The 12427-nt window shown below is 33.7% G+C and overlaps 1 protein-coding gene across 1 annotated transcript; it reads left to right on the top strand.

Annotated features, from left to right (window-relative positions):
- The first annotated feature begins 2101 nt into the window (after positions 1-2101).
- On the top strand, positions 2102-4658 carry LOC149027668 (uncharacterized). Its single transcript, XM_089164668.1, has 5 exons — positions 2102-2282; positions 2491-2661; positions 2733-2912; positions 3371-3447; positions 3584-4658. Exons 1-5 carry the CDS (start codon positions 2157-2159, stop codon positions 3588-3590), a joined length of 561 nt encoding a protein of 186 aa, XP_089020794.1. The 5' UTR covers positions 2102-2156; the 3' UTR covers positions 3591-4658.
- Positions 4659-12427: the final 7769 nt, after the last annotated feature.

Raw genomic sequence — 12427 nt, 5'->3', positions numbered from 1 at the left:
ATTTTTATTTTTCCTTTCTAGTAAATGGGTATGTCATCTTCCATTCAACTAGTGGGTACACACAAGGCCAACCCTGACACATACTATAGTTTATATTTTTATTATATATATATATATATATATATATATATATATATATATATATATATATATATATATATATATATATATATATATATATATATATATATATATATATATATATATATATATATATTTGTATGAAACTCATCCATTCATAGAAAAATGTGAGTTACACTTGGGGAACAGCCAACGGCTACTATAGCTTATATGGAAGAAGAGACAAAAATGACTTGGGATTTTAATCATATAACTATAAAAGATAACCCTTTGTCTTAAATCCTTGTTTAATCCTCACAATAGAGAAGACTAGAATACCTTGATAATATTTTAAATGACTCTTGACTTAATTTATATCCATAGGTCCACATTAAAAATTAATCAAATTAGTCTATAAATCACCAATACTGCAGAGTTTGACAGAGGAATCATTTATACATATTTTTAGTAGTTTGGTGAATAATTATATATTATAGAATTCGTTTTATGGATAAGCATACTTTGTATTTACGAAAAACAAGTAAAGAAGCATGCTTATCAAATACATTTCTTGTATGTTGATACTCAGGGTGTGAGAGGAATGAATCAATTTCAATGAAAATGTCAAAATTCTTTCTCTTTCTTTTTTGGTAATACAAAATTCCCTCTGTGGTAACACTTCTAAGTAGATATTGCATTTCATTTTTTACCTGTGACTGTAGTCAATGGAAGCAAGGGTCGAATTCACGACCTCTCCACTGAAAAGTATGGATCTTTACCACTCAACCAACCCTGCAATGGCAATTCTTTTTTTCCCAAAAAGAAAAAATCAAATACAACTCTGTCACGTGAGTAATAGATGAAAACGAAACTGCCCGTCTAAAACGACAACAGCCACATGATCATTGAAGAACCAGTTGGGTGTTTTAATAAAACAAATAACTCATTCTTTTTTTTTTTTCTTCTTTTTTTTATAGAATTATTTTCTTTTTCTCATCGATGAATGCTGGCAGAATCTATTACAGTGTTTGTTTACAGATTAGATGGGCCGAGAAACTAGGAAAGAATGAAATATTTATTGTTTAGGGATGCGGAAGTTACCTGGAAAAAAAAAAAAGAGTTTTTGACTAATGAAGTAAGAGAGTTGTCCATTGGACTTTCCATTCCACTCAACTGAGGAATATTAAAAGGCCCATTAAAAAGGAGACCTGTCGGTTAGCTACTGATCTTCACCAACGCTTCAATATGGTGAGGAAAGATTACTATTCTCGCTCTCCTTTCTTTGAAAAAAAAAATGTAAAGTAAAGAAAAATAATTGTTTAAAGAGACCTAATATAGAGGATCATCATTGTCATTTTAAAATATTAGGGGAGAATGGAAAAGACAAGTGAGAGTTATTTTTTTGGGGAGAATTAAAGATGAAATTCTTGTTAGATAAATAATTTTCTTAGATAGTAAAAATAGTATGAATTAAAGGAATTTTTTCTAAATTTGGTTAGTTGTCGGCAAGAATAGCAAAAATGTTCTTACAATCGGCAAGTACTTGAATTTTTTCTTTTTGGAATTGGTAGCTTTATTTTAAGCGTACGGACTATTACGTATACTACTACAGGTGTGTCGAACTTGTGATCGTTTTACAAAAGATGTTGGTAGTCATTATAGACGAGCAACCCTTCAATTAATGAGCATTATAAAGTCCTTATATAGATGGGGAGTCTAATTTAGGAGAAATATATTGTTAGCTTCTCAAAGATAGATTCAAAAACAGATCATCTTCAATCTTCATCCATAGTGTAGGGGATGGATGGACGGCCAGGATCTGGATCCTGTAGATTCTCCTTCTACGGCTGTGATGAAAAAGCTGAGGGCAGGGTAGTTGCACCATATACTCGTGAAAGGGAGACCTGTTGGGTATGATGGATCCTCACCAACTGTTCAATACATGTTACGCATGTGTTGTTTTGGTTTTTTAATTTTTCCTATCTAATTATTGAATTATTGATCCCAGCTTTTTTTGTATTTAACTTCCGTTTTTGAAGCTGCAGTTGCTACTTGTTTTGCTTTGAGAGTTTGAGTTGGAAAAATTCAAATTAGAAATGGATAGGAATGAGAGCCTTGGGCTTTCAGATAATGAAAACGAGGAGGAAGACAACTATGACTCATCAGCAACATGGCAACAGTTACAGATTCTTCAGTCTCTCATTCCTAATTGTAAAAATAAGGTACATTTTCCTCTTTAATTTTTCTATTTCTTTTCTGAGACTCACAGATCTCTGGCTTTCTTTTCTCTTGAAGGAAGATTCCTTCGAAACGGCTTTTTGAAGGCTTCATCAAGCACTTACTTGAGCTTAATTGCATGGGTTTTTCATTTTTTTTTTTGTTTTTAATTTCCCCTGAAACTTTTCTCTTTACTGTTCTCTAATGTGACAGACCGACCCAAGATCAATCCTAGAAGATGCTTCTGATTATGTGCATAGAATTCAGCAACAGATGGAGGAAATTGAGAAAGAATTATCAGAAACGACGGAAGAGAATGGAAGCTCATCAAGGAGCAGTAGCAGTTGCAGTGGCTCAATAAGTTCAGAACCCAAGATATTGAGGGTAAGTAGGTTTTCTGGGCTGATCATCTATTTAGTGTTTCTGTTAATCTCCTGAAATCAAATATCAAACAGGTGGTAACAGAGAAACTGGTAGGGGACAGATTTGTGGTGAAGATCAGTTCCAAGAAAGGGCCTGGTGTAGCTGCTCAGGTACAGCGCGTCTTTGAGTCTTTGGAGCTGGACGTGAAAATGACTTCAATTTCAGTCCAAGAGAATACTCCATTTGAGATGTTAACCACAGCTATAGTTGAGGTAAACTTCTCAAATTCTAATTTTTCTCTCTTATTAGGGATTTCGGGATCGAGAAACCATTCTTAGAAGTCCACTCAGTAAAATATCAATTATCTCTGCCATTCTCGTCTCCCCTTCCATGAGTGACCAGCAAGATCTCAAATGATCTGACTGAACCATAAATACACTAGAGCGCCCAGATACACTTGGGTTACTGACTTACTGGGAAACTAAAACAATCCTGCGGTTCTCAAAATTGCAAACCCAGGGAATATATATAGTGAACACCTGCTCCATTAATCCCATCTAAAGCAGCAAAAAGTTATATAATTGAACGAATGGTTTCTCCAAGTAGTTTTCCATCAATTCTGCTGATTAGAAAAAACTTTTTTCATACAACATACTAGTTATATAAAATGGGTAATTCTCTGGTTGATTTACTTTGTTTATCTTTATAAATTTGAAATCATTCTTTGAAGGTGACAAGAAATAATTTGACTGAAGAGGAACTACATGATCTTATAACGAGAGGGGCGAAAAAGCTTGGGTTAGTTCAGTAAGTAACCCACCTAAAGGCTAAAGCTGTTTAGTGTTAATAACTAATTGCTTCTGCTTTTGGTTCGTGGTGATTGTATATTTTATCTTTGATAAACAGATGGATTTAAATGATATTAATGCTCTTCACTCTTCAGGGTATGAATGAATCTGTCAAATTCCAAGGGGAGTTAGGAAAAAGCACTTCGATCAATCGTCTGCAACAACATATATAGCGAGTACTGTACGTGCACAGTAGCTGATTTACGGAGTTACAGGCTTTGGCCTAGGCCTCTTTCTCTGTGTGGTGGTCTCTTACTTGAAGGTACGGCCTGATTTTCCACCATTAAGAAACCTGAGGGAAGGGATGAATTAAGGATGGATTTGTTTTCTCTGATATATCTAAATTGTAATAATAATATTTTTCATCTCATTCAAGGCATGTCAATCTTGTTCCCAGATATCCTAATGTGTGATCAACTTGTCTTTGATAAGAAAACTTAACAATCCATTTATAAATCAGATATATAATGTTGGTTTTTTTCTTTTTTTTTTTCTGTGTTAACTCAAGCTTTTATGTGTTCTGCTGAAGGAAAAAAGAAAGAAAAAAGAAAGTGTCTTGATCTGAGTAGTCTTTATGTGTGTACTATCTCTTGCGTTTTGATCATTATGATTGTGGTTATAAAAGAAAAATATATATCATTTGCTTCAGTCATGTGCATTTATGATCGAACGGAATTTTGGACTGTCAGATTAGAAATTTCGGTCGAGATTTCGATTTCGACTGTTTAATCTCAATGGTTGAGTAGTACTTCATGACAGGACTAAAGCAAGGCCCATAATTGTGCAAGTAACTCATTTCAAAGCAATTGTATACTAGTTATAATAATGTTGAACCTTATTCAATTCCATCAGCGTTAAGTTGCTCTGACCTTACACCTGTGTCTTTATAGGTAAGGAAATCACTTAAAATTAAGTGATTAGGGATTCTTGAGTTTCCTTTTACAAAAGAAACTAATCAATGTTTCGCTTAATAAAGCTAATTAAAACTAAGTTTGCATTTACAAAACTAACTAAAACAGTGGTTTTTCATTCTCTTTAGACATTTTTTACCCTTAAAACTAACCACAGCGAAGGAAAAAATTACTATTTTTGTCCAAAACAAGAAAAGTCATTATTTTTTTTTATCCTTTCAACATTTTCACCCTTATATCAGTATAGTCAATTTTTTGAGTAAAAATGTCTAAAAAGACAAAAATAAATTATTATTCTGATTAGTTTTGTAAATGCAAACTTAGTTTTAATTAGTTTGTTAAGTGAAATATCAACTAGCTATTTTTGTAAAGAAAAATCTTAAAATTGTTGATTACCTAATTTTTCCAAAAAAAAAAAAACCACTAAATACATGTCGAGCTCAGAACAGATTTGGTGTGGTTTAAACGAAAAAAAAATTCTATTAAAAACTCTAATCTGAAACGAACCTGCCCATTAAAAGTAGTGAACCCTCTAATTTCAACAAATTTTCCTTATACCACCCAATTAGAGTGAATCCAGCAACAAAGCCATTATTTATTTGATGCATGTTTTTAATCTGATTAATTTCTCAAGCACAAAATGGGTGGAGCTGAGAATCTCAAACCACTAAACGTATTTGATTCTACTTTAGGTTTACGCATTCATAATTAGCCGTGCATGCCCAGTGTCCAACCTTTGCTTTTCACATTTAAAATGAATGAATGGAGAATGGAGATCATAGGCAGTTCATCCTTGCTTAATTTTCTCATTTAAGGTATTTTCTTTTCAATGAAAATGCTCGAAGGTGTTTTGATATTAAATATTTAAGAGCTGATGTTGAATTTTTCAACAACATATTAATTTCTAACTCTAAATACAAACATAGAAACTCTCCACCGTCGTCTCCATTATTATTTTTGGCGAGACTAGCTTCTGACTTGAACAACTGAAGAACGAACATGTTTAATCTTGTCGTTGTTGCTACCAAAAATCTGTCGCAATGTTTCTACTCCATTTTGTGTGAATAATTTTTAAAATTTTCAGTCAGGGAAAACTGGATATACGTTAAATGAACATTAAAGTTTACAACTATGTCGTCTGTCATAATAGATTCATTCCCTTATCTTTATTTCTTCATACACTAAAGTTTATATAAGTATAAAGTTCCTAATGGTAGTGCTACGAATATTTGTCCCTAATAAACTTCTTCTCATAAGGATTAAAAAGGAAAAACCGAATACACTAACCTTAAAATATTTTTGGATTAAAACTTGAAATTGTCATTCCCTTTTTTGCTAGTACATTGAGTTTTAATTTAATATCGTCTAAATAAGTTATGACCATCATTTCAATCAATAAAGAGATGGCTAATAAATCATTTTGCAGTTGAAAATGGGATCAAGGGTAGTTGAGATTTTTCTATTTATGATAGAAGGTTAAAATTGAATTTATACTAGTAGACATGAGAGGCATTTTTTTTTTTAATGCTAAATAAGCAATATGTTATATTAGTTAAAGCAACAATTACATATTTTGGTTGTATCTCTTACAACCACTTTGTTGTGATAGTCTAGTGCAGAAGATTCATATGCTATACATGGTTAAACCATTGTTGGAGCATTGGCTGGCTACACCCACTAAGGTGAGAGTCTTTAATATTACATATTATGTTAACCAAAATGGGGACATATGCTATTGGCCAAATGTTGTGATTCCGTGCTGAGAGAAGATGTAACACATTCTTGTCATCACACCAAAATTTCTGTGCTTGATCCAAACCATCCTTGATCCCAACTAGTATGGCCTCGTCTACCTTTCCTTCCCCTATTCTTCCAATAGTAGCACAACTTAGTCTTCCTTTTGCAAAAAGGCCAATGCTCCATCCCACTAGTGGCAGTCAAGACATGAGAGGCATTTGTCCACTTATTTTGATGATGATATTTTTGCTTTTATTTCTAGACAGATCAACCATGTAGCTGCTCACCTAACAAAAGACGTGGTCACATAATAGACCATCGAAAGCATATCTAAAAGAGTTGGACATATCACGGACCAAAGGTACGTCTGGTAAATCCTCACATTGACAACAACATTGGTCCCCCCCCCCCCCCCAACTCCCATGTGGGTAGGGTACTTAAAAGCAAAGGACTTTCTTGATATTTTTCGTCTAAGAATATACATAGGTGGGCAGAAAAGGAAATTAAACACATGAGAAATAATATTTCCATGGCTGCTTTTTATCCATTCTAAGGTCTTTTTTTCAGCCAAGAAAAAACAAATCTCCATGTACCTAATTGAGGGAGATTACACCTTATCATCAGTCATTTGGCACCAATTAAAGGCACCAATTAAAGATAGTAAAAGAGACCCGCAAACCACCAATGCTTTTAAAGTCTATGGAAAGAGATGCACGTATCATTACCTTCCCAATAATAAAAGGTAAATGTAAAAGAAAAGTCTTTAAATTCAAATTCAAATTTACTGTAACTAACTCTATTAAAAAGAGTTTTAGTTATGGTTAAAGTGTCAACAAGTTGTAGAGTTTGATTATGAAGAAGTTATAATTCAAATTTAAATATTTGAATTTTAGAATTTAAGTGTAAAGGAATTCCCTCAATTGATTTCATTTATTTTCTGATTGACTATTGTAATAATTGCACAAATCTCCCCTGACAGATACGTTCATTTATATTAGAACATGTGGAGCCATTCACTGCTATTCCATGCACATGTGTAGTACTTACTTTTTTATTTTTTCCTCCAGTAAAAGAGCCCACCATTAACACTAGCACTGTAACCATTTGTGGATTCTTCATTACGTACTCCACTCGTAGATCAAATTATTTCCTTAATTAGACACGTGCTAAACAGATGCACGTGGGAAATAATAATAAATAAGGTCAATCAATAGTTGAAGACAGTATCAAATCTTAATGGGCCACGTAGCCCATTGAACCAAATTACCCAACAGTATCAAATCCTAATGGGCCCCGTAGCCCATTATCCTTCTTGTGTTGATGGGCTTGTTAAGGATCTGGAAGACTTAATTAAGATAGAGAGGAGGAGAATGTTGTTGTTCACTCTCTACTCTCTAGCCTATAATATCATGGAACAGATCATCGACAAGTTATAAAACGAATTTCTCTGATTGTTTTACTTTTACTTTTATTTACCGTTATAAATTTTAAATTATTCTTCGAAGGTGAGAAGAGAGGATTTGACTCAAGAAGAACTCCATCATCTTGGGCTAGTTCAGTAAAAACTAACCCACGTACCTAAAGCTGAACACTTGAAGGTAAATAGAAAAACTGATCTGAATACATTAGGGTACCAAATTAACTTAATAGTTGTTTTAACCTTGGAATTCAACACGAAAATGCTTCAAATTGATTAAGAAAGTATTGATAATCTCACAAAGAGAATAAAGAAACCTGAGGAAGGGTTGTCCCTTGCTCGGAAGTGAATGGTTGATTTTTTTACCATAAAGAAACCTGAGGAAGGGATGGATTTGTTTTCTCTGATACATTCAATTGTAGTAATATTTTCATGTTCAATAAGGCATGTTAATCTTAAGTCCAATATCCTAATGTGTGATCAACTTGTCATTGATGACAAGACAGAGCTATCCAGTTTCAACAATGTTAAAACTAACCCCATGAAATGGTGAATTGAAAAAGAAACCAAATGAGCACACAAAAATTTAACGTGGTTTATATACCAATGCGGTATCCTACATGCACTGGTGAAGAGGAAGAGCTTTTTCACTATGTTAAAAAAGTACAGAAGGAGATCTCACAATCAATCACCAAGAGACAACATTACAAGAACTCTCACCTGCAACCCCTCCATAGACTGAGATCAGTGGTGGGCTCCAAGCTTCGGTCTATTAGTCCAAGCCCTCTACTTCCACCATAGATCTCTAAAAATGGGTCATTCAAGTTACTTACTTAAATATGTTAGTGCAGGGTCCATCTTCAAAACTGGATGCAAGAATTCATGTCACAACACAACAAGCAACCTAATAATAGCTATAATATTACAGATCTAACTAAAGCCTGCCCAATTCTCTCGGTGCTAACTTCTTACTTAGACCTGTGTTTTGGGTTAAGAAAGTAGATTGAATTCACGCTAAATTCAGAGTAGATTTAACCAGTTTAGACCAACAATGTTTTATTTCTTTTTGGTAATAAAATATATATTAGATTGTATGTGTAAAACACCCAATGGGAAATTATTCAAAATCCATGGATTGGAGCGAGTGGCCAAATTATCCTACACCGGATGAACAAGGCTTTCCTAGCTCAGAGTCTGTTGAACAATTAGACACTCTCAAAACATGGATAAAGATACAAGAATTAAGAGATACAATTACATGAACCGACTAGATTCCATTATTTTGTTTTGCTTTAATTTTGTTTCGAAGAACTCCAACTCATGGTTGATTCCTTATCTAAGGTTGCCCTTTCTGTTGAGTTGTCAAAAGTCTAGCAGAATACCAATACTTGGCTTCTAAATTTATGTAATTCAGATGTCAATGTATATACCAGCTCGAATTCTCAATGAATGTCTCTTACCCAAAAAAAAAAAAAAAAAAAAAAACTTATTTATTTAATTCATATATTTCATCTCATTTCTCACCCTAAAGAAAACACCTTACTTGCCCTTTCACGTTTTACTCTTCCATACCCACCACCAGGGTTCACTGTGTCGACGATATATCGCCCTGTCGCTGGGGGGCGACACGACTCCCCCCAGCGACACGACATTTACCATATGTCGACGATATATCGCCCTGTGTAGGCGATATATCGCCGAAAAATCGCGATATATCGCTACATTGAGCGGGACCCCCGTGTCCGTCGGCAACAATATGTGAAGCATGAGCCATACTCAACATAATTGTATAATGAATTGTAAACTTTAGTACATCTCTTTACTAATTGTGTTAGTGTATTTGTGTTCTCTTTGCATATTTACATTAGTTTATATGAATTTTCCAAACTTCCAGTTTTGCCCGCATATAGCCGGACATGTGCCAATTATAAACTTTAGGTTAGGTGATGTTTTAGGTCAAAATAACACTCCCAATATGTTTATTGGCCTCAAATTAAGTTACACGTCAAATTTCAGGTCAAAATGACCTGAAATACCCTTCGAAACATCAAACCCCTACCAAAAGTCGGTCGACTTTCGGCGATATGTCGCCCATGTCGCCGTGTCGCGGGGGGGCGACACAGCGACATGAGTCGACATTTCGAATTCTGCCCACCACCAGTATTGCTTTTCCCATTTAAAACGAGTGGACATCATAGACTCCATTTCTATTGTTTTCTCCCCTCTCACCATTGAATTGAGCCTAGGGCAACAAAGTGTGAGTGGTAGGGTTCATAGTTGATCCGTATATAATTTTTTGGGTAGTAAGAGGTGTTTTAATTATTAAAATAAGAAAGGAAAAAATTACAAGCTGTTCAACATATTTTTCTACTCTAAGAAGAATGTTGTGGATCCTCTTCTCCAAGCTTTCTCAGAAACGACAGGACGACTTACTGTATGCATCAAAATTCCTCTTTCTTAGCATGTTTGGTTATATATCATTATCAACTATCGATATCAATAATGTATTGAGTTTTGTCGGTAACTCTATATAAAAATCTGTTGTAGCAATTGTTTCCTGTACGTTAATAGTAAAAGGTCTTGCACCCCAGCTTTTGTAGATAAGATGAAATCCTCTCTGTAGAATTTGCAGGAAAATCTGGATATTCAAAACTGAAAAGTTGGAAATCCCAGCATGCGAAAGAGACATTGATCTTGACTTGCTTTATGAGGAGAGAGACTTGATAGATTCTGGAAGAAAAAAAATTTATAAAATTGTTTTTAATTTTTCTGGATATTTATTCATCTTTCTAAAAAATTAAAATTAAGCAGCATTCTCTTAGGCTGTTAATTTGTTCATCTTTTTGTAGAATGAACAAAAAAAATTATGCATTTGCCTCATGATGGAGTTCATAATCTTCATTATCCGATAATATCTACGATCTGCTTAGCTTTTTGTTATACCAATTCAAGTCAGGCTTAATCCTATGTTAGCGTTTGAACCAATCGAACCAAACCGATCGATATGCAAGGGTTCAACACAGTACCAAAAAGAAAAGGCATGGGAGATGCGGAATGTGAAAAGGAATTATCCACCTCTCATTAGAATGTAAACAAAAGATGGACAAAATTTACTTAACTGTTATGTCGTCTACTCTAATAGATTAATTAATTTTATTTCTTGGCATACTAAAGCTTACATTATCGAAGCCCTTGATGGTAGTGGTATACGTATTTATCCTTAATAATCATTTTAAGAGAGAAAAAAAATTGTGTATTTAAAATTTTGAATATTTTCGGATTAAAAACTTGGAATTTTCACGCTTATCTTTCACGTACTTTTGCAATATCATATAGATGATAATCATCGTCATTTTGAATAAGAATAAAAGGATTGTTAAATCATTTCATGGCCTGATTTGCACTCTTTACAAGTTACTTTCAGTTAGTTGATCTAGTATTTTTTTTTTTTTTGTGGTTAAAAGTTGATCTAGTATTTGGTGTCTTAATAGCGATCTCAATCAAGAGTGTGACAATAGGATTAGATGTGATGTGACGTTTTGAAAATTCAATTCCAATCTAGAGGCGACCACATTTAAAACAACCCTTTCTTTTTTTTTTTTTGTGGTCAGCAAACTAATCATATTTATTTACTTAAAGTTTTTAAGTAAAATATTATCACACTATTTTTATTATTTTTTTTGGTAAAAAACAATCTTATTTAAAGTTCCACCAACCACTCAGTGAAAATCGGCTATTCTTTTGGGCCCAAAATCGAAAAGGTCTTCATAGCTAAAAGATCTGTAATTACATTAGAACTTTTAAGAATATATGTAGAGATACAGTGCACAAAGTTATTTATTAAATAATGGATATTTTGGATCAAAGGTTCCACTGTCGTCGAGGGTTGAATCTCATCATCAAGATACCTAATTATCTACTTATAGCCTCATTCAATTAGGATTGATTTATATTCATATCCAAACGCCTCCAATAGTCTTGTTCTAAAAGTAATGATTTCTCCTTCTTCAGTAGAATTATAATACCTAGGTAAAATGAAGCACCCAATAGTCTACTTTCGGCATCTCTAATAATGTCAGCCCCACCCTTCTTTATTATGTTAACCCATGATGCATTAATATTTACTTTCACAAACCCATTTGGAGGAGGTACTTGTACCTAAGGTAGTTGCTAGTCGCCCCTTTTCTCACAAACAACCCTCTCTATCCGAAGTTCATTTGACCATTTTTTATTATTATCCCAAAACTCCTTCATGGTATAGTCCCTTCTGAATTACTTTTTGAAGTTTCTAAGTCTTTTCTCCCATGATCTGATTATTTCTAAGTTTTCATAACCACCATATCACAAATGAGCTAAGACTTTTCATAATTTCTACATCTTTCTTACCCAACTTGTTGAATTCCCTCCATATAGTAATCCATTATTGTAGATAATTACATTTGTCATCTGAAACTCTCCGAGAAAGGGGAGAATCGAACCATACCCTATACGCAAATGGACAAAATATAGTAGTACATGGGAGGTTGTTTCCTCTTCCAAACCACTTTTTCCACACAATGCATATACCCCAATCTTTTTAAAATTTAAATTGGTGGTCGTTACTAAGCATTCATTATAATCTCTCCAAAGAAAATTTCTGATTTTTTGCCATGTTTTGTACTTCCAAATCTCTCACTAATGTTCTTCCCTCAACTCATCCCAATTATGAGTTTTTGAAGTAGAATGTATCTTCATTTCCTTTGTTTTCTGGTGTTGAACTAGCAATTTATATGCACTATTCATTGAGACTTTCCATCTCTATTGCAGCCCCAAACTAATGCATCTTCACTAGGAAATAAGGCCAACTTGATATTTAGGATTGCATTTGTTTCATC

This window comes from Hakea prostrata, chromosome 1 (genome assembly GCF_041222555.1).
Source record: "Hakea prostrata isolate BN-2017 chromosome 1, UWA_Hpros_2, whole genome shotgun sequence".
Taxonomy (NCBI): Eukaryota; Viridiplantae; Streptophyta; class Magnoliopsida; order Proteales; family Proteaceae; genus Hakea; species Hakea prostrata.
Note: the sequence above shows the minus strand (reverse complement) of the source record. Positions and strands in the feature narration are given on the sequence as shown.